Below are 23,890 nucleotides of genomic sequence, written 5' to 3'. Positions count from 1 at the left end.
CAGGTCGGCCCGGCATTGCACTGTCTTCTGGACCGGCCCACGCATGGGGAGTGCTTAAGGCCTGCTTCACCTCCGCCGCGTGTCGTGACGGTATTGCACTATCTTCGGGATCGGCCCGCGTATGGGAAGTGTTTACCACCTGTTTCAGCTCCGCCGCGAGTCGACCCGGCATTGCACTATCTTCGAGATCGGCCCACGTATGGGGAGTGCTTAACGCCTGCTTCACCTCCGCCGCGGGTCGGCCCGGCATTGCACTGTCTTCGGGATCGGCCCACGCATGGGGAGTGCTTAAGGCCTGCTTCACCTCCGCCGCGTGTCGTGACGGTATTGCACTATCTTCGGGATCGGCCCGCGTATGGGAAGTGTTTACCACCTGTTTCAGCTCCGCCGCGAGTCGACCCGGCATTGCACTATCTTCGAGATCGGCCCACGTATGGGGAGTGCTTAACGCCTGCTTCACCTCCGCCGCGGGTCGGCCCGGTATTGCACTGTCTTCGGGATCGGCCCACGCTTGGGGAGTGCTTAAGGCCTGCTTCACCTCCGCCGCGTGTCGTGACGGTATTGCACTATCTTCGGGATCGGCCCACGTATGGGAAGTGTTTAACACCTGTTTCAGCTCCGCCGCGAGTCGACCCGGTATTGCACTATCTTCGAGATCGGCCCACGTATGGGGAGTGCTTAACGCCTGCTTCACCTCCGCCGCGGGTCAGCCCGGCATTGCACAATCTCCGGGATGGGCCCACGTACTTCCACGTACGGGCTTACAAAGACACGACAATTTCCTTGGGCGGTAGAGGTATACTGCTTCGCTGTAATACGACACGTATGAAGCAATATTTATGGATTATGTACCCATTGTTGTGACAGTGGGACATCTATCTATTTGTGTCACGTTTAGACATCGTTTAGATACCGTGGTGGTCAAAATTATTCCGTAGTTCTCCACTATGTCTTGCCTCATAATGAAACCGTGGTTTTGGCACATGAAACGCCACAATTCAGAATTCACATACTAATCCTGGATGATTAGCTAAAAACGGGCACACGAATAATGACACGTATTGAGGGGCTAAATGAAACCAATGAAGTAAATAAAATTATCGCTTAATTCATTTTATTAACAGATTCGTGCACTTTAGAGATTTCAGAAAACAATTTGCATAGATGTAATCCGTGAATGGTTACGTGGTGACCCACTTCGTCTAGAGAGTGGTGATGCTATCGGGATTGATCTTGCAACTGTGGGGCACTAAAAGACCAGAGACGACAGAAGCAACATGGGCAGGCGCCTCCCCAGTTAGTGATGTCAAAGAATCCGGACGAGAGCTGCAGCGAAGCTCTCCTCGGCGATGACATTCGCGTAGATGCTGTAAAAGGCTAACTGCCTCCCCTGTATTGAAAAAAAAAATTTGCGTGCCCCACAACTCTCATATCCAATCACGCAATGTGAACCATATAGGATTCCATAATATAAAAACCCATTTTTCTCATATGATGTTATTGGATATAGAGGCTGTGGGGTACGGGGTCTTTTCAATAGGGACACCAACTGACTTCCAGCACAAGCTTAGTAAACGTTCATGTCGCTAAACCTTGTCGAGTCGACATGTAATTAAACGTTTTGCTACGACGTCGCCCACCCTCTGCTGCAGGGTAAGCTGCAGACAATTGGGCCGACGGTAGCTCAACGGTCCTACGTGTCCGTCCGTAACATCCTGAAGTGTATTGCTGGTCCCTTGCCATGTCGTCATGATGGGTCGCAGTTAAGCTCAGCGTGGATATTTTCAGCAATACGACAAGCCAAAAGACTGGCGCGCCCTTTCCACGAGAAGAATGGCATGATTTGTCCACGGAAATATGCTTGCGATGAGAAGTTCGAGAGTTACCGTTGTCTCCACTTTTTCTGGCGAAAGGTAGGGGAGGAAGGACTTAGTAATGGCTCTCTTGCTCAATGTATATTGATGTGACCCGAACAAAGCCATTACAAATGGCCGAATTGCCTGTGCTTGCATTTGCGTGAATAAAGCGACAACAGTAACGCAGGGAATGGCCAGCAATGCCCATTGCATGCAGTGTAATCATAATTTTTCAGTCAGAGACACAGAAACAAGAAATCAAGTAGGCAGGCAGACACTGAAAGCATGGCCTTTGTAATATATATGACAGCCCATGTGGCTGTCGCAACTATAGTGAAGAAATTTTATTGCAAAATGCGGTAGCGGTGAAATTCACTGAAGCCTAGAGATAGGCATGAATTTTATATCAGGTACCGACGCATCTCATCGCCGCGCAGTTTATGCATTGCATAATGAACAAGCTGAAGATTTTGTAGCCAGCACTTTGTGGCGGGGCGGGTTTGCAATTGCATCGCGTTGAGTCTCAGTCATCGAGCTCAGCTCGTGCGCATTTTACTTAAACAATCCAGGAATCTCTGACGCTGGCTTTCACATCCGCCCACCAGGTGAGGACCATGTGACGTGGACTCGGCTACAGCCAATGTTGGCAGGGATCGAAATGATTGCGAAATTTATCAGTGCGAACGTTGATTGGATGAGAGGGCTGGCGGCTCCGGTGGGGTTGCCGACATGCGCAGCTCACGAGGGTGCCAGGGGCTCGTTGCGCATCCTGCAGGCGCCGAGAAAGAACGATAGTTTGCCACCAGTTTACAGGGTGTCTCACATAATTTGAGCCAAGAATTTAATGATGATAGGCACGTTGGAAGCGAACTGAACCGAACGCATACTATTCGCAATAGCCTATACTAACTCAGACATTCTTTTGCTTTCCCCTTAACTCACTAGTGAATAAGGTTTAATTGCATAACTTTTTAATTATTGGCTGAGGACCCCAAGTATGATCGCAGATTTGTAGAGCACCTTGAGAGACCAACGATGGAGTTGTTTACTTTACGAAACGTCTCACGTGGTCCTTTTTCCCGAGTTCTAAAGAAAGTCCGCGAGATATGAAAGAAGAAAAACCACGGCACGGAGCGCTTGCGCAGTGGCATCGTGCTGTTCACAAGCGTGGGTTCCGTAACAAGGTCGGCTCCCGTCGACGAAAATGCATGCTGTTGGCCGAGCGCTGCCGATGAGCGTTGCCCTGCTGCTTCCTCGTCGCTAGTCACGATGCAGCCGGCCTTGTTCACGGAACGCACGCTTGAGAGCAGCACAATACCACTGCGCAAACGTGGCTGCGTCACGTGGCTTTTTCATATTTCATGGGCTTTCTTTGCAACTCAGAAAAAAGGACTACGTGAGACGCATCGTAAAGGAAACAAATCGAACGATGGTTTCTGAAGGTGATCTACAAATTTGCGTATCATACTTGGCCTCCTCAGCCAATAATTAAAAAGTTGGGTGATTAAACTGAATTAATTAGTGAGTTATGGGGAAAACAAGAAAGTTGTCTGAATTACTATTTTAATAGTATGTGTTTGGTTCAATGCGCTTCAGACGCGCCTTTCTTTTGCGAATTCTTGGGGTAAGTTATGTGGGACACCCTGTATATAGTTTAACTAAGAAACGTAAATACAAAACCAGGAGAAAATGCAATTGAATGTATTGCTAACTCCTAGGTCCATTTAAAAAAGAACAGCATAGGGAGAACGGAAAAACAAATGTGGTAGGCATGTAACGAGCGTGCATGCGCCGGGAGAAGATAAGCGAGGCAGTGACGTCACATCCGCTCTGCTATGCCCAGTCTGTGCAAGGCAACTGTTTTACGATGTTTAGCTGGTTAAATGTCATGCCACCTTGTTGTGTGTGATGACATTAGTGACGTCATTACTTCCGCTTTCTATTTCCGGCTTTCCAAGAGTTTAGCCAAAGTCGTGCTCACGTGGCGGGTTTCTAAAGTATACAATTCCGTGCTTTGGTTTGCGGTAATTATTAATTTATAACTATTTATAATAATTCCGGACACTTCAGCAACTCAACTTGTAGCTAAATTTATGGTCTGATATATCTTTAATAAAACCCATGAATTTTGTACTGCACTATTGTTTTGTATTTTTTTTCATTTATTTTGAATTTCGTCCACAGGAGATGAAGGGCTGCGAAGGAGATACGAGTGTCAATCGACGTTCGTGCCACTAAAAGACTTTTTTGCTTTTTGCGGGAAGAAAAAAAGTGAACTCTGTCCTGCTGTCTTTTTTTTTCTTCTGGTAAATTATTTTTCTCGCTCTAGAAGCTATGTCGCAGGAAATGATACTAGCCTAGAAGGTCAGTTTACAAAGGGTTGTCTGATGCTGGTTATCTCAGGCATGTTAAAAGAGCAGATGCAGAGTCAGTGCTTAGAAGAAAGATGTTCCACAGAAAGTTCTACGAAGCCCCACGTAGATAAGCAGAAGAGAAATGTAGCAGTTATAATACATTTTCTCACATTCTGAAGCAAAGACGATAGCTGATTGATTCAGAGCTAATGTTCTTTCTCTGCCTTGGTAATATGAGCCAGTTGAGGATGTGTAGTAGTAAAAAAAATTATTTATACAGAAACACCAAGTGAATTTAGTAGGCTGTATCTGTAATATCCTGTAGAGTTAGAGCTATTATATGTGAAACGGTATATAGGTTTCACGAGTGCCTGAAGCAATGGCCGCCTCAGAGAACATGCAAATAATGTTAAAAGCATTTGACTGCTGGCACGCGCATCATAGTAGCATCATAGACTTTTTGTCGCTGTTGTAAGCCATCCTTTAATGCATGCACCATTGTTAATGAGGACGGTGGCAAGCTGATGAGTGAAACTGCTCAAGTTAAAAACATGGGTCAGCTTATGTGAGCTGACCTTCTGTATTTTTGAAGTTGAATTTTTTAGAATGTGACGCAAGCAATCATGTCACGGGTTGTCGTGGAATTGCATAAATAGCTGCATCCAGAAATAAAGTGCAGATTGAACTTAGCGCGCTGTCTTCTGAAAAATTTCTACTTTTCCAATCTAAATGCATTAAAGAAACTTTTCTTAGGAGCTTTCACGTACTTGTCATCGTGGTTATATTGTATGGTGACCGTCTTCATTACATCCCCGCTGATGTCTTCTCGTCGTCGTCGCAAAAACAAGTTCGCGCTGCACACACGTTGCGCCTTAAACGGACACGCTGTGCCATTTGGTTACTGAAGCTGTTAATTCGTGCACGCTGAAGTTTCATTTGCCATTTCCAATAGTGACATTCAAAAGGCGGATACAGGGCGCCATGCACTTGAATGTCATCTTTCAGCGCCGAGACAGGAGACAGGAGACAGTGGTCGTGAGTTCTGCGGCGCGGGCTTAAGCGGTGGTGCCGCGCTGTGTGACCAAGCCGGCCATCGAACACTGTTTGATGGGAGAAGCAATTTGCGATAAATTGAGAGAAAGGGTCATTGACGAGGAAAGGTATCGCAGCATAGGGAGTGACCATAAACAGATCACTGTGAAAATGCGATATGCAGTTGGGAAAGAGTGCAAGGAGCGCAAAATGGCCAGTCCGAATTTGAACATTGAAACAATAACAAATATTGTCAAAAACGTGGAGGAAAAGTTTGGCAAATGGCCAACCAGAGCTGCAATGTAATGAGCCTATAAGTGCAATTACGACAGAAATACCGAAACAGAAGCAACATGCTCGTTGGAAAGGAAAAAAGAAGCCAAATATCTGGTGGGGCAATGAGATACGAGAGCAATTGCCGAACGACAGAAAGGATCACGAGAGCACACGCAGGCAAAAAAAAAAGCGTAGTTGCTGCAAAATGAAGTAGCCAGAACATGAGAAATATACAGGGAAAAAAAAATCTGTGGTTCAAATGCTGGTTGCAGCAAAGATAAAAGGTGAAAGTGAACGTTGGTTGTCGAAAATAGGGGAGAAAAAGAAGACCGCACCTATAATATTTTGCAACCACATACAAATATTAGGAAGGAAGTCTGGAAAAATACGACAACATGTCCTAGAGGAAGATGGAAACGAATTGGGAAGAAACTCGGCATCCAATTACGTACGAAAAATAACAGCCGACTGTTTTTAAGGCAATGACGATGTTGCACTTCAGGAAAAAAAAGACTATGAAAGTGAACCAGATGGAAAAGGAGCTGGTACTGACAATTTTAACTGAAAGAAAGCCGAAGAGAAAATTCCTAAGGGCACAGCCATAGGGCTAGATGAGGTTCCCATTAGGCTGCTTAATGAACTAGGAGCAAAAAGTAAGGAAGCTCCGTTGAACGCAGTGGGGAAAAATTTCATAGATGAATACTGGTGAGTTGGCGACAAAGCAGAATGAATTTCATTGATAAACGTAAGGGGGGGGGGGGCGAAAGAATTCACTCTGATAGACCACTGACCATTACATCGGTAATATACAGGTTAGCAATGCAGGTGAATAAATTAAAGCTGTAAGCATGGACAGAGAACAATGGCATATTGGGAAAACTTCAGAACAGCTTCGGAATCGGTAGGCATTCAGGATGCTAAATTACCTGTCATTACTCAGTTGAAATATGTACAGTAGAAATGAGACCGTTATAAGTGGCTTTTTTAGGCATTACATGAGCGTATGGCAATTTAGACGGCAACATTTTGTGGATTATTCTTGAAGGGGAAGGCTTGAGCGACGATCGTATACAGCTTTCGAGAGAGACTTACCTAGAAAATACCGTTTGCGTTGAATGGGAAAGGCTCAGGAGCGAGGAGAAAGTTGATATCAACAAGAGACTAAGACGGGGGTGGCGTTTATCCCCATCGCTGTTTACGATATACATGCTGAAGATGGAAAGGGTGCTAGCAGAAAGTAATATCCGGCTTATATTTCTCATACAAACAGGCGGGTACAGTAGTAGAGCAGCAGCACCCAGGTTTATTTTATGCGGACGACATGGTGTTGCTGACTAACTAGTATGCTGCAGCTGATTTCACCGACGGGAAGGCGTACAACGGGGACTTGAAAACAGTTCTGCGGTGGTTACTTCCAGTGACGATGGATTAACGAAAATGCCCGGCACTGACGGACTTTTTCTCGCTGTTCAACTGCCAACAATGGACGCTGGGCGGCCCTGACAAAGCTGCTGGCATTCGGCTACAAGTTGACCACAGCGGCTCACTGTCAACGGGGCATGGAACCGGAGACATGGCAGTGGTCCTTATCTCTTTCTTGCTTCTTACGCAGGTTGGTTTTTCGCACCACATTTGGAAATGGTACCACTCCATTACGCTGGTTCTACCCCAGTGTCCCATTTTTTTGTCTTTGAAGTGCTATTATGGCGAAATGCCACGCAGGGTAATTCGCAGACGGCAGTTCTTGTAGTTTCGAAACGCTGCCTTTTATTTGAATATTTTGCTATTGTGCGGGGGAGACGTTGTGGGAAACCCAGGGCCTTCTACTGCACAGATTGAACAGTTGCTCGAAGTACAAACTACAATTGTTTCTAAATTGTCACCAGTTGAAGATCATCATCAGCCTGGTTACGTCCACTGCACGGCAAAGGCCCCTCCTATACTTTTCCAACAACCCCGGTCATGTACTAATCGTGGCCATGTCGTCCCTGCAAACTTCTTAATCTCATCCGCCCACCTAACTTTCTGCCGCCCCCTGCTACGCTTCCCTTCCCTTGGAATCCAGTCCGTAACCCTTAATGACCATCGGTTATCTTCTCTCCTCATTACATGTCCTGCCCATGCCCATTTCTTTTTCTTGATTTCAACTAAGATGTCATTAACTCGCGTTTGTTCCTTCACCCAATCTGCTCTTTTCTTATCCCTTAACGTTACACATATCATTTTTCTTTCCATAGCTCGTTGCGTCGTCCTCAATTTGAGTAGAACCCTTTTCGTAAGGCTCCAGGTTTCTGCCCCGTATGTGAGTTGAAGATACCCAAAGGCAAACCGATGCTGATATAACTGAGTTGATATCCCGTCTGGCTTCGTTAGAAAGAAATGCCCCGAACATAGAAGAAATGCGAACAGTAATAGATAACATAAGAGAACAGCAGAAATGAGACGAAGATGCGATCTCCTTCGTTCTCGAGAAATTAGATGATCTTGAAAACCGGGAAAGGCGTGCGAATTTGGTTTTCTAGGGATTACAGGATTCAACGGCCGGTGAGACTAGCGCTTATTCTGAAGATCTGATTCTTAATTTGTGCCGCACGAAACTTGGGCTTACTTCCGTAAATATTGAGCGTGCCCACAGAATAGGGCCGGATCATGCAAATAAAACACGGCCAGTAAACGTCTGATTTGCTTCCTTCAAGACGCGACAGCAGTTCTTGACGAAAGCGTATAACCTAAAGGGGACGGCGTACGGAATACTAGAAGATTTTTGACGTACAGTCAAGGAAACAAGAAAGCAACTTTGGGCATTTGCAAAAAGAAATAGGAAGGAGGGAGAGAAACCGGTTCTAAGATTTTATGCCTTATACCGCTATAAACGATATCCCATATAAAGCACAACTAGTGACGTAGTCGAAACGTGGCCGTTGTCGCAAACTGTGGTGACGCATCAGCTCAGACTCCTGATTGTCAATTGTAGAAGCCTTAGAATAGAAACAAAGTTGATTATTGTCTTTTACCATTAAATTCTCTTGAGCCCGCAGTATTGTTAGGAACTGAATCATGGCTCGATTCTACGGTCCTCGATAGAGAAACATTCCCTCTCGCCTATCACAGTTTTGTGCGGTACTACTAATAAAGGGGAGGAGGCGTATTCATTATTGTAAGATCCCTCTAGCCCTGTGTTCGAGTTGATTCTGATTTGGAATGTGAATCGGTATTTTGCAAGGTGCGGGCCGAAAATGGTAAGATTTCTTATTGAATCTCATTAGCGACCTTCTGGTGCTTCTTATCACGAGTTTGCACAAATGATTACATTTCTTGAGACAGTTCAAAGGGATCACATTATATTGGAAGGAGATTTAATGTTCGCGGTATAGATTGGGGATCGGGCAATATACTTACACGTACTGCCACAGGCAGTTTATATAGAGCTTTTTTTATTTTGTGCACGAAAATATGCTCCATCAGTTCGTAAGAGGCCCTTCGCGTAATGATGGAACTGGTAATGTGCTTGATCTGTTGTTTTGTGATACCCCAATCATTGTATCAAATGTATGTGTTTTGCTTGGTGTAGCGATCATAATGTTGTAACCGACACTATCTTTCCAAGTGTTTGTGTATCAAAGAAACCTCCTAGAACTGTGTATGCAAATAATAGGGCTAACTAGGCTGAACTAAAATAAGGGCTTGAATCTTATTTTCCTGCTTTTAACACGTTGGCCAATGAATTAAACGCAGAAGAGTTATGGGGGGTACTTAAAAACAAGCTTTTGGAACTGCGAGATGACTTTCTTTCCCCGGAAACTCTGTTTTTCAAACGTGCAAAAGATAAACCATGGTCTCACTGTCGACTCCGTTCCTTATTACGAAAGAGAGAGAGAAAGCACTTTATTTGCACCCGTCAGGGAGTATGGGTGATCGGGGTGAGACGCCGCTCCCCTTTCTACGCCTACCTCCCCCCTAGACGTCGGCGGGAATTAGTTGGCTAACGGCAGCGGCCTAGGCTTGACCGATGACTTGGTTTTGGGCTTGTTCTTCATGGCTACGGAGGGAGGATTCCCGTGACTCTTTATTGGCATGTGGACCGTTTAGTGCTGGGCAAGCCCAGAGCATGTAATTTAGGGTCGCTGTGCCTTCACAGTTTTTGAATTTGGAAGAGTGCACCTTAGGATGCCATTTATGTAGGATAAACGGGTTCGGGACGGTACCCGTCTGGAGTTTTGGCCAGATTAATTCTTCCTTCTTTATGAGAGACCTACGGGGTGTATGTGGTTAGGTCTCGCTTTTTGGACAGGGAGCAGTCTGCCTGCGGTGGGGACCGGTGTGTCAGTCATAGGGCGACCTCGTTGGCGATCTCATTCCCTGTGAGTCCACTATGGGCGGGCGCCCATATTATTCCAATTAGGTCGCTGGGTACGTTCTTCTTGCCTACCTGCAGAATTTTGCCGGCATCGAACAATAGAAGAATCTATCGGCAGATTAAAACTAAGAAATCGGATAGTCGTCACGTACAGTTAGTCGAGTTAAAATGTAGCTTTAGAGAGCTCGCTGGATCTGCTAAACGCACATGCTTTGCGAACTTGGGGCAGAGATTAGTGGACGATCCTGAGGAATTTTTGAAATATGTTAAGAAAACGGTAAGGATGACAATTCTGTTCCACCCTTGCACTCGTTCGACAGAAGTGTTAATGATGACTCAAGCGAGGTGGAAATTTTTGTTAATGACCTTTCATCAGTATTTCAGTCTACTCATTCAAACGTTAGTTGGGTTAATAGTGTCGATTATTTGGTCGAAGCCGACGAAATATCTGAGGTTCTGTTTAACGTGACGGGCATCAACCGATCATTTATTTATTTATTTATTTATTTATTTATTGTACATACTTTCAAGGCCGGCAGGCACAACAGAAAGGAGTGGTAGAGTACATTATTTGCAGAACGAGAGAAAAATAAAAAAAATAATGAAGGAACTATAAGGCACTTTGAACAGCAAGCTTGAAATTGGTGCTGTCACAAATGGTGACTAAGGAGGCGGGAAGGCGGTTCCATGCAGTGGCGGTTCTTGGTAAGAATGAAGAATGGTATAAATTTGTGCGGCAAGTTGGCACTTCAACTTTGTGTTGATGATCGATGCGAGATGAGATGTAACTGGGTCTGGTGAAGAGATTTTCTTTCAGGAAAGGATTGAGGTAGTATATTTTATGAAAAAGGCAAAGGCGAGAATGCTTGCGACGTAGTGAAAGGTCAGGTAGGTCTAATGTTTTTTTCATGGATGTTGCGCTAGAATGACGTGAATAATTAGAGAGGATAAAGCGCGCTGCACGGTTCTGAATGCTTTCAAGTGAATTAATGAGATTGGAATGAGTAGGGTCCCATATGGCACACGCATATTCCAATTTTGGACGGACGAGCGTTTTGAACATGGTAAGCTTTAGTGAGGTCGGAGCGGATGCAAAGTTAGGTCTTAGATAACCTAATGTTCGGTTAGCATTGTTAGTGATATATTCAACATGTATGTTCCACGAAAGATTGCTAGTAATATGCAGGCCAAGATACTTATAAGAGTTAACAAACGACAGGACAGTACCATTAATAGAATAGGGGGGTGGATCAGAAGGGGTAGAGCGGCAGGAGACACGCATATGTTTGCATTTATTTGTGTTAAGCTGCATTTGGCATTTGTTACACCAATTTGATACACTAACTAGATCATCTTGAAGCTCACTGGAATCATTAAGGTTAGTTATTTTGTGGTAGATGACGCAGTCGTCCGCGAACAGCCTAATGATTGAGTTAGAGATACAGTCAGGAAGGTCATTAATATAGATGAGAAAAAGCAGGGGCCCCAGTACGGATCCTTGCGGTACACCGGAGGTAACTGAACAAGGTCTAGAGGTATAATCATTAGCGGTTACATACTGGGTCCTGTTAGAGAGAAAATCCTTAATCCATGCAAATACGTTTGGGTCAATATTAAGAAGCGAAAGTTTGAAAATAAGTAAATCATGAGAAACAGAATCAAAAGCTCGCGAGAAGTCCAGAAATACACAGTCAGTATCAAGTTGCTGATCTACATTAATAAACAAGTCATTGGTAAAAGACAAGAGTTGGGTTTCGCAGGAAAATAATTTTCTAAATCCATGTTGTGCGTTGTTAAAGAAAGAATTCATCTCGAGGAAATTAATGAGGTGTGAATAAATTATGTGCTCTAATACTTTACTTGGAATGCATGTCAATGAAATTGGTCGATAATTATTGGAGGAATGAGTGTCACCTGATTTATGGACCGGAACCACGTTTCCCACCTTCCAGTCTTTGGGCAGCGTAGAAAGCTGTAGGGACTGGTCAAAAATCTTTGATAAAATAACACTTGAAAAAACTTCAGTACACTTTAGCATTTTTGAAATAATGAAGTCGGGACCACAGGATGAAAAAATTTTTTGATTTCTGATAAGTTTGCCGATGCCAATCCAGTCAAGCGAGATAGGATCCATAGGCGGAAAAGTTGGGGACGATAAGAATGGAAAATTTGGCTGTACTGATCGCTGAAAAAGTGACGAGAAGGTATTATTCAGAATTTCGCAGCACTCGTGAGTTGGAACTGGCACGTCTGATTGGATTAATTGAAGAACATTCTTTTTAGTACCTGCAACAATAGACCAACACTTCCGTGGGTTAGAAACCAGAAACGAGGGCAGAGTATTATTTAGGAATGTGTTTTTGGCACTGGCTATTGCCGAACAATATTCACTGGCAATGCGGTGATATCGAGACCAATGATCAAGATGATTTGTAGCTTGAGCGCGGCGAAACACCCGTTTTTTTTTTGTTGCGCAGGCGCTTTAGTGCATTATTGAGCCATGGTGATCGGGGGTTAGAAGGTATTAGGTTAGAAGGTAGAAGGTTTTAGGTATGTAGCGGTCGATTATCGATATAAGTTTGTTTTTAGAGAGACCAGTTTTCATCAACTGTTCGTTGCGAAATGTTCATTAAGTAATTCGTAATGAAAGACTCAAATTCGGCTGTTATTGACGAGGCATCAGCTCTGTTGTAATCTAGTATAATCTTTGAGCTTTTTTTAGTAGTAATATGCGCGTTAAGAGTGAAATGGATCATTACATGGTCGCTTATACCTTGCAGGAACGTTAGAGGTGAAACCAAGTTGGGTAAGAATGAGATCCAGGATATTGGCAGAAGTCAGTGTAGTGCGCGTGGGGTAGTGCACAAGTTGAATAAGGTTAAAATCGCGGCACAGGTCCAAAAATTCTAAAAATTGAGGACAACTCTGTTTCACAACTACGTCATCCTTCGACCACACAACATTGGGAAAATTAAAGTCCCCTAGTATAAACAAGGGTGATGTGGGGTATCTAACAATGAGGTTATTAATCACATCATGAAGTTCATGGCAAAACGAAATAGGGGCAGCGGGTGGTCTATAACAGGCACAGAAAATAAACTCGCGATTGGAAATGACAACCCGTACGCACACAAGTTCTAATGACGATGTAATCGGAATGATGTGAGAAACAAGAGTATCTTTGACACCGATAAGAACTCCCCCTCCTGATCGAATGTCGCGGTCATATCAGTATAAACTATAAGTGTTTTCGCAATCCAGTATTTCACTGCTGCTTATTTTTGCTGACAGCCACATTTCCGTAATGATAACAATGTCAGCAGAAGAGGAATCAATGGCTGATGATAAAGCTACGCGTTTGTTAAGTACACTTCGTGCATTAGTGAATAGTATTGATAGGCTTTTGACGTTTTGGTGTACGGCAGATAGCTATGAAGAATCATTCACCTGGGCGGCAGCGGACTCATGTACGGCGGCTGGCATGTGTGAAGGGGGATACATTTCACAGATGCTATCGGTGGCTGCGCAGTAAACGTATGTTTTTTTATTAATGATTAGTTTATTATAACGAAGTGTAAAATTCTGTTTGCTGTCGTTCCCGAAGTCTGTAAGTCTCTTACGCAACTGCTTAGTTTTTTTGCAGAAATCCTCACCTACAGATACAAAAGAGCCCTTTAGCTTTGCCCTCAAGGAAAGGATGCTTTCTTTAATCTTAAATGCCGAGAACATAACAATTATGGGGCGGGTTTTATTCGCAGAAAACGACACCAATCCGTGCGCTCTAGATACAGCCGTGTCTGGAATAGATATATCGAAATGCGTTGACAGTATGTCCCGAACATGGGTTTCAGACTCAGCCCAAGTCTCTGTGGGACTGTCAGTGATACCGTAAAAGAGCAGGTTATCCCTCCTTGATTGATCCTCAAGGTCGTCAAGGCGAGAGGCAAGGACACTGTTCTCTTTTTTGACTGCTTCCTTGATTGCTTCCTCTATTTCGGGCATAGGTGGCGAATTCTCGAAATTCTCTACAAAGGATTCTACTTTAGTTAGCCTGGTAGTTAAATCAGATACGGTTTGAGCGAATGCGTCTTGTTTTTGTTTAAGTTCACCTAGTGCACCCATAACTTCGGCATGTCTTGAGTCAATTTTAGACGACAGGTCGCTGATTACCGCAAGTAATTGTGTATACTGTGCACTAGAATCATTGAGAGGCCCGGGATTCGTCTAGACATCGCCACAAACCAGGAATGCCGTTGTCACTAGTACACAATCACAAAAGCATTGGAATAACACACTTGGGCACGGGATAAGCAGCAGACAGAGATTGTTCGATCGCTTGATAAGAAGTGATGGTTTTTTACCAACCTGCATGTAGAACAGAAACGGGTTTGTGAGCGACGAATGCATTGTCGCCGCTATCCCGTGCCCACTGAAGGCCGAAGTCGGATCCGCCGCCCTTTTGTACTCTTCTGATGAGACTGTCGGTGACGATGCCGCTGGCCAGCCGCTGACTGAAGGGACGCCGTAATCCAAGTAAGGAAGATAGCATGCTCAATCATGGTCGGAAGTTGGCGCCGATGGCGGCGTTATCGGTGAAACTGCTGATGCTTCGGACGAGAGATATGCTCCCAGCAAAGTGACGATCTGCATGTAGAACAGAAACGGGTTTGTGAGCGACGAACGCATTGTCGCCGCTATCCCGTGCCCATTACAGTGTTCGGAACCAACAAAAGTGTGTGGTCCGGATGATACCTCTGCATCATTCCTTATAAATTGCTCGGGCATTTTATGTTTGAAGTTGTGTCGCTTATTTCAAAATTCATTAAATAACAGCGTTGTTCCTGGTGATTGGAAACTAGCGCGAGAGGTGCCAAATCATACGAGCGGACAGAGGGACACAGTTGAGGACTACAGACCAGTATCGTTAACTAGCATTGTATGTAAGGTTACGGAACAAGTTATTTATAGCTGCACCATGTCTCATTTTGATAACAGTAACCTTCTTCATTCTAGTGAGCATGGGTTTCAGCAGGGTTTTTCGTGTACTGTTATGGAATAGGAGACGGAGAACTTTAACTTAACGAAAAATGACAGACATTCGTTCGCTTCGAGCTCATCAAGAAGTCTCATCCTTTTTTGACTAGATGGTATGGGAAAGGGGAGAGAGCAGAAAGAAAGGGAAAGTCACAATACACTGTGCCAAACCGGCTTTCTTGCACCCTGCACGTGCAAGCAAGCCGCTCCAAACCTGAAAGGCACTACCACCCCACCGGTCGCTGTTCGTAGAACGCGCCCGCCAGTAATTTGCACCCTGTTTGAGGGGTGTCCAGTGCCCGGTGCTTCTGCCACAGCGATCTCAGCAGTGCCATACTAGGTGGGGGAGTCACCCTCGCCACATCATCAGCGGCCCGCAGCGCCGGGTGCTTTGGCTCCAGAACGGAGGATATAAATAAATAAATAAATAAATAAATAAATAAATAAATAAATAAATAAATAAATAAATCTTATTTACCAGAAAATAAAAGGAACTGGGGGGACACTTGGGCAAAAAGCTGTCGCATCAGCTTGACGGAGGTCCAGGGTGCCTTACGTGGCAGTAGCACTCACGTGATATATACACTGAAGGCTTTATTTTATACACAGCAAACATTACACATCGCACGTATGCATAAAAGTGACAATTTACACTTGAATGAAATATACTGAAGTGTCACTATAGAGAAAGAAAGTAGTCACGCAAACCATTTTTATTTAGCGGAGCTGTGTGCTTATATTTGTTTAGTACAGTCGGTATATTATGTGTTAAGGACTGTAGGCAGTAATTGTTTCGAAACCATGGTATACCTTCCACACCTCGGGGTTTCGTGTGAGTGCAGAGTTCTAGCTGAGCAAGGGATGTAAAATAATTCTTAACATACTCAGATGAGAAGTAAATTGTTTCTAGTAGTCTATGTTCGTATAATTTATCTACGCGGTTTAGTCTGCATTTGAGAATTTTATTATCGGTTGGTGAAAGCTGATTAACGTTCTCTATATAACGAACGATTTTCTTTTGAAGTATTACCAGCTTTTGCAAGTTAGATTTAGATGTTGTAGCCCAGACAAGGTAAGAGTAATTTATATACGATAAGAAGAGACCATAGTATATTTGAGTTTTGCCCTCGTAGGTAGAAATGTGCGGCAACGTGCCATAGCACCGGTAACCGCCGAGAGTTTGCCGCAGAGATGTTTGATATGGGCATCCGAACGTAAATGAGAAGAAAAGTATACTCCAAGAATTTTAAATTCTTCAACCAGTTCACTGCGTTGGCTCTGAAAATAAATAGCATGAATAATGTTAAGCGGTTTATTTTTTGCGCGAAATATTAGAACTTTTGTTTTCTTTGAATTTCTTTTAAGCTTATTTGTCTCTGTCCAATCGGACAAACTTGCCGTACTTTTATGACATTTTTGCACAAGTTCATTCGCATCAGGGCCTGAGGCACACAATGTGCAATCATCCGCGTACATAATGAATTGAACCTCACTGTTTATGGTTACGATGTCATTTATATAAACGTTAAACAAAAGCGGCCCAAGAATACTTCCTTGAGGCACACCACATACAATACTTAAGAGGGACGAGTTATGTTTATTAATAGAAACGTACTGACGTCGATGTTTCAGATATGATTTGAGTAATTCTAGCTGTTTCCCACGAATTCCATACAAACAAAGCTTCCGAATAAGGGTCTCGTGATTGAGGCTGTCAAAAGCTTTACTAAAGTCTATAAAAATGCCGACTGTGTAGTAGTTATTTTCAAAGCTCTACAAAACGTATTTTTTCCGCTTAAGAAGAGCCATTTCTGTGGATCTGTTTTTCCGAAATCCATATTGTGAACCAGTAAGCACACTCTTTTTATTGAAAATTCCGTCATCTGAGCAAAAATAAGCTTTTCCGTTCCTTTTAAAAAAAATTGGGAGCACCGATATCGATCGATAGTTAGACGCAGTATTTAGATCACCACCTTTATAAATAACCGACACTTCCTCGTGTTTCATTGCATCTGGAAAAACTGCAGTCTCGAAAATGAAATTGTAAATGCGCGCAAGCGGAAGTACAATAAATTGCAAAACATGTTTTATAGGGTTAATCTGCAAATTATTTACACCTAAAGTTTTACTGTTTTTCAGCCCCATGCCCACACTTCACATTCATCAGTAGGCACGAAGAATGCACTTTCGCGAACAGCATCGCTATGACAAGCCACGCTATCATTGCCGTCAGCTACATCGCTTTGTGCATTTACGAAGTGGTGGTTAAAGTAATCGGAAAGCGCTGTTATCTCACGTGAGCACAGCTTCATAGATGTCAGATGCGTATCGTCCTTACGGTGACCTAGAACAAGATTAATCGTTTGCCACGCATCCTCTGGGCGTTGTCTAGAAAAATTTGCAAAGAAGTTCTCATAGTACGCCGCCTTTGCCTTTCATAGTTCTGCATTTAGCCTGTTTCTAAATTTTTTTGAATGTTTGTAAGGCTAATTCGCACCGCGTGCGCAAGAAGAAATGATAAAGATTATTTTTTGTTTCGATCATTTTCGCAAGCTCATGAGTACCCCAAGGCTTTCCAACTTTTTTTGGAATATTTAGCTCTCCGCATTGGAAAATTGCTGGCGTACAAATGGGTAAAAGCTCTAATAAATTCGTTATAAGCCTCATTTGCATCTCTTTTGTCATTCTTGTCATTTTTGAACTGATCTAAACTTGCTTGTGTTGTACCCTGATAAGTGAATTGTTGACAGTCATCAGCTGTTTTCTTAGAGTCATCGGTGTAGATTAAACATATAGGGCAATGGTCGCTTATGTCAGACACCAATGGGCATCTTTTGCTTACAGTAGTAGAAATATCAACAATGAGTAAGTCAAGTAAAGAAGATGTATGACTTGTAATGCGTGTTGGTGTGGTGATTGTATTTACAAAACCTGCAGACTGGAGGCACGTGTTCAGTCGGAAGGATGAGTTACTCTGCTTAAATGCATCTGTATTAAGATCGCCGCCACACACAAGCTTCAAATTGTTCATGCTTACATAATCTAGGAATGGTTCAAAAAAATCTAGAAAAGGGACAACATTGCCGCTCGGTGGGCGATACAACAGAGATATTATCCTGTTTTTACACTTTACAGTGAGTATTTTGTAGTTATCTGTTACTGTCGTATAGCCTGGTATTAATTCATATTTTTCATGGCTTTCAACAAAAAGTGCAACACCACCGCCTTTTCTGCTCGGCCGATTAACAAAAAAGCGGTGACAACCTTGCAAAGTCAGCATAGCACAGTTACTGTAGTGCCATATTTCCGATATCATGATCACATTAACTTAAAAGTAAATTGCGCAAAAAATGGATGATATCGTCACTCTTGTTGCATGCTGAGCGCGCATTAAGATTCAAAACAGCCGTGGCCGATGCATCCTGCTTAGCAATGAGATGCGGGAGAGCAAGCGCTTGACAAGCCATTTTGACAATGGTGAGCAGCCAAAGTTGTGGGCTACACAAACTCGCACTGCTCCCTCACCTTACACCTGCGCCTGCCCGTTATCTTCTCGATGTCACTCTCGTTTCTTACGTGGAGAACGGACGTGTCGTCCGTTTGTCTTGAAAAAATTTTGCCGTTAAACGATCACACCAATTTCCCGTGACGCGCGTGTTTTTTTTTCACGGCCATCGCGAGAAGCTTCTTCAGGGCAGGGCAAAGGTGTTCATTCGCATACACGGAAGAAGAGCCTTTCAACCCAATATCTGTGTTTGTAAGACGCATTTTTCTGGCTTTGCGGAAAACGCCATCCCGCTTCGCGCGACTCTTGAACTGTACGATTATATTTGTCCGATCACTACTGCGTGTAGGTACACGATGGCACGTTTTAATGTCCGATACAGTGATTGGTTCATTGATCGTAGAGCCAAGTTTGGAAAGTAGGTCGCTCAAGCCCTCATTCTCGGTCTTCAATACACCCTGAATTTCTAGGTTGGTCTTACGAGAGTATTGCTCAGTTTGCACGAGTCGGTTTTCTAAGCTTTGAACAGTGCTTTCTAAAAAGGAACACTTAGCGTGCAGAGCCACGTTTTCACTCTCAAGTTTAGCATTCTTTGCAGTACATTCCACCAGTTTTGTTTTCAGTTCATCAATTGCGTGAAGTGCAAAATCCAGACTTTTTGCCGTGTTATTCTGCTCATTTTTGAGCTCACGGTTTTCTGTTCGTAGATCCCTTTCTCAACATCACGAAACAATTTCAGTTCATGCCGCATCTCGGCTCTTATTTTAGCAAAGTCAGACTTTAGTTCATTCTTCATCTTGGCCAGTTCTTTCGACATAGTTTGGCAGTCGTACTTAGGAATAACGGGCGAGAAAAATAGAAATTCAACAAGTAGCCCCAATAAACCTCACGATACTTGGCAGCAGCGACGAAAGAAGCACGAATATATGCAAATACAGTAGCTTTGCACTAGCCTTAACCTCCTCAACCTAACAACAACCTCCCCCGGATGAGCGCACTATTATTGAGCTCATTGCTCCACAGTCTCTAAGGGATACATCAGCTGTATAGGTCGCTTCACCTCTGTTCCCTCACTTAATACCAATTTGCAGGACCACACCCTGCCGTCTCAACCCGTAAATGTTTCCTTAATTCTGGCGGTCTTCCACATGTGGCGTTTCAAGCGGTCTTCCCTCAGGAGCACTAAGGCGTCTTTCTTCAGATCGCTCGATGTCGTTGGTCGGCACATATGCGCCGATCTGAGCTCCAATAAGTACTCTTTCCGCCACCGTCTTCAGAAACCATCGGCCATGGCAGTCCGGTACTTCCAGCGTCGTGAGATATGCATGCCATCACCAGGAATTTCGTCCGGCAGCAGGTGCGGAGGAAGGGTCGTCAACTTACTTCCGACAAGGAAGTGCGCCGGTGACGGTGGTTCTGGCTCTTGAACATCATCATATATGAAAGTCAAAGGGCGTGAGTTGATCACGGCCTCCACCTCATAAAGAACGGTGGTCAGTTCTTCGAAGCTCAAGCTGCTCCGACCTGAAACCTTTCGCAATGCTACGTTCACAGATCGCACCATCCGTTTCCAGACTCCACCCCACCAAGCTACCCGTTCAACAATAAACTTCCATCTGATCGGGTTTCCGGTGAAGTATGACTGCAATTCCTCGACTTGCCACAGCATGAACATGGCCTTTAGATCCCTGGCTGCACGCTTGAATGTGAGCGCATTGTCCGAATACACCGTCGAATGGATTCCCCAGTGTGTCACAAAACATTTAAAGAACAAGAGGAAGGCTGTAGCCGACAGGTCGCACACGAGCTCAAGGTGGACGGCGCATGTCACCACACAGGTGAAAATAGCAATCTAGCATTTTTTGCTGTCGCGTAACTCTTGACAAATCAAGGACCCTGCAAAATCGATGCCAACGATATCCAACGGGTTACCTTTTGTCACTCTGTCAGCTGGAAGTGGTGCTACTGGTTCCGTAACTGGAGGGCAACTTTGTGACAGACGATGCACTGCTTGATAACTTTCTTTACTGCCTGACGTCCTCTGATAATCCAATACAATTCTCGCAGCTGTGCTAGCGTGTCGCGTACGCCCATGTACAGAATTCTCAAGTGTTCCTTCCACAAGAGCAGTGACGTGAGGAGGTGATTGCCAGGGAGAACGTAGAATGCTTAGTCTTCTCGCTGTTATCACTGAAGTGCAAGCGTCCACCAACTCGCATGAGTCGAAGTACGGGTTGAAAGGCAAAACTGGAGAGCTCTTGTGCAGCAGTCTTCGATTCTTCAGGTTTTAAATGTAGCCGCTGAACGCATCTCCTTGAGCTTTAGCCAACCAGTCTCTTTCGGCGCCGACTACTTCTTCAGCTCGTAATGGGCCGATCGTCTTTCCTTCATTGTTATGGCAGTTGTGAACAAAGCGGCGGACCCATGCGGTTACTTATACGACATTGCTGAATGAACTATAATTCTCAACATTGAGAATTGCCATGGATAATGATGATATCATGGGCATCACTGTCACCTTTCGCTGTTGCATTTTGAACTTCCCAACCTTCGAGCTCGGCTCACTTATCGTTGGCCAATGCGTGTCATCCTCCTGATGCCGACGGGGTTCTCTCCACCACAATTCGCTTTCCCGCAGAGCTGATGGGAGAATGCCGCGAGTGATTAGGTCAGCGGGGTTGTCAGAACCTGGGCAGTGTCTCCAATCCTTGGAATCTGTCAGCGCTTATAACTCAGACTTGATTTGCTACGAAGTGCTTCCATCTGGCATCGTTTCCCTTGATCCAGTGCATAGCTACCGTAGAGTCAGTCCAGAGGATGGTAGCAACGTTCTTCAGGTTCAAGGCTTTGGTTACGTAATGTCATAGTCGCGTGCCAACAAGGGCTCCCATCAGCTGCAATCGGAGTAGCGAGAGGTGTTTCAAAGGAGCCACTCTTGCTTTGGCCATGACCACGCTTACATTAATAAGTCCGAACGGAGACTTGGTAACAATATATGCGACAGCACCATATGCCTTCGGGCTTGCGTCACAGAAAATATGCACCACTTTCTCCGTATCATTGTTTCTAAAGTTTGCTGCTATCAGTGTTGAATAGACACTTCTTCAATGCATGGAAGCTCCTTACACCAGCAGTCCCACTCAGGCTGCAATGTTTCAGGCAAGGGATCGTCCCAACCACTTCCCAACTCCCACAAATTCTGGAACATTACAATTACGCACAATGTTGTGGGAGCAATAAATCCAAAAGGGTCGAAAATTCTTGCCGAGACCTGCAGCCCAAATCTCTAGTTGTCGTCTCTTGCGGAGAGGAAGTCGATGAGTGAAGGTAGGTTGTATTCAAATTGTTCAGTCTGAGTATTCCAACCAACTCCCAATACCTTTGTACCAGCAGCACGTCCAGCATCAGCGTTCGTTCTTTCCACATCGCCATTTTCTGAGAAGTCGACGAGATCGTGGTCGTTAGACATTCACTTGTGTAGCCGCATCCATGCTTGAGACAATATATCTTTTGATTCTTGGCACAAACAACACTTTACTATAGTGAAGGCTGTCAACCCCAGTGACAAGGTCGTCCACGTAAAGATGCTTGCGCAGGATACCCGCAGTCTCAGCATACTGTTCCGGCAGGCCTTCAAGATGATGTTGCAACGTTGCAGCCAAGAAAAATGGGCTCGACGTGACACCGAACGACACGCGAGTCATCCGATAGGTCACCACAGTTGGAAGTTCTTCCCCTTTTCTTGGCGTCATAGCGTACCAGAGGAACTGCACAGCGTTCGGATCGCCCTCTGATAAAGATATTTCGAGAAAGGCCTTTTCGATATCCGCAACGATGGCAATGTTGTAAGTGCGGAAATTGATCAGCAGATCAATGAGCTCTGGCTTTAGGTTTGGACCACTTTCCCAAAAATTGTTCAGTGACAAGAGATTTTGGGCACTTGACGATGCATCGAATACCACCCTCAGTTTTGTCGTCTCGCTTTTGTGACGAACAACTGCTTGATGTGGTATACAGTACACGCGACCTTCCGAGAGAGAGAATAAGAGAATAAACTTTATTCAAGAACCCCGGTCCGGGTTCGCCCGCTTTGTTCTAGTTGTCTGCCAAGCCGAGCGTCGTGATGAGCTCGATCATGGCACGTACGTAGTCGGAGGAGGAGTCCGCCAGCCACTCCTCAAGTGTCGTAGGTTTACGGGTGGGTGAGAGTTTGGCAAGGCTAGCCTGAATAGCGAGACGGCTCCCCGGACAATCCCACAGAATGTGAGCATTATCCGGGAAGCCGCCGCATGCTATGCAAGCAGGTTTACCAGGCAAACATTGCATGTAGTGTTGGAAGTGTGGGGACAAGAGAGAGTGCGTCTGTGCACGCCTCCATAGTACCGCCTCTCTTCGATTCATGTGTGTATCCGCTTGTGGATACTTCATGGAGTTGTTTAGTAAATCATCAAGTTTTTCGCGCCTTTCCGCTCGCGCGAAGGCATATTGCTCATTCAGACACAGTGAGACCGGCCACCACAGAGGAGGGCCCGGGAGATTCGCGCGGGATGTGGCATGTGCCACTTCGTTCCCTCTGATCCCTGTGTGACTCGGAATCCACTGAATCCGCACTCTAATGTTAGCGTGTGCGTTGAGGTGCGTTGTTAATGCTGAGTGTAGTGCCGCGGAAACGTTTCTGGCGGCGAGTGCCCTGCATGCAGCCTGGCTATCTGTTCGAATGAGCAGATTTCGTTCGTGTGGATTTGGCATGGTCGCGGCTTACACGACAGCTGTAAGTTCCGCTTGATGTTGTGACGGAATATTGCAGTATAGGCCCCATGATAAAGGTGTAGAGCCGGTTGCCACCACTGTGCAGAAGCCTCGATTATTTGGAGAGGCATCCGTGTATATGATCCAGTCTTCGGTGTCGTCCTTGAGGTGTAGTGCTCGACTTTGTCGTCTTTCTGGTTATGTGTCTGCCCCCATATTTCGAGGTATTGGGTCGACGGTAATATGGTCTAGCGTGTCCCACGGGGGATATTGTTGTTCCCTGTCTGGGCATTGTGGGACATCGTAGCCTAGATCACGCATAAATGCCCGTCCCTGTCTAGATAGCTTCAGGCGACTAAATTGTGCCTCTTGGTGGAGTTGTTTCAGCTCATCCAGTTTAGGCAGCACTGCCGTCTCATCAACTCGGTTGGATCGCGAATATGCAGAGGTGCCTAGAATAACTCTCGATATCTGCCGGAGCATGGTTTAAAGTTTGCCTTTTTGTGTTGTGGTGACTTGTAAGTATAGATATTGGTACATTATTCATGGTATAGCCAAGGCCATGGTGAGTCTTCTGAGTTGGTACTCTTTGATACCTCTCACCCTTTGTGTTGTTCTTGTAAGTAGCCTCTTGACTTCATGGAGCTGCCGAATTGTTTGCCGCACCCAAACGTCGGCCTTACCATTGTCCTGCAGCCAAAAGCCCAGGACCTTGATATGCGTTTTT

At 44.8% G+C, this 23,890-nt stretch overlaps 1 protein-coding gene across 1 annotated transcript in view; it reads right to left on the bottom strand.

The window, feature by feature from the left end:
• Positions 1 to 2,144: 2,144 nt before the first annotated feature.
• LOC135918042 (uncharacterized) overlaps positions 2,145 to 23,890 on the bottom strand; it is a 567,488-nt gene continuing 545,742 nt past the window's right edge. The window contains exon 12 of the mRNA XM_065451709.1: positions 2,145 to 2,625. Within this exon, the coding sequence (XP_065307781.1) occupies positions 2,595 to 2,625 (31 nt within the window). The 3' untranslated portion in view covers positions 2,145 to 2,594. The remainder of the gene's footprint in view (positions 2,626 to 23,890) is intronic.

Source organism: Dermacentor albipictus, chromosome 5, assembly GCF_038994185.2.
Source record: "Dermacentor albipictus isolate Rhodes 1998 colony chromosome 5, USDA_Dalb.pri_finalv2, whole genome shotgun sequence".
Lineage (NCBI taxonomy): Eukaryota > Metazoa > Arthropoda > Arachnida > Ixodida > Ixodidae > Dermacentor > Dermacentor albipictus.
The sequence above is the reverse complement of the archived record's forward strand: the minus strand, read 5'-3'. Positions and strand labels throughout refer to the sequence as shown.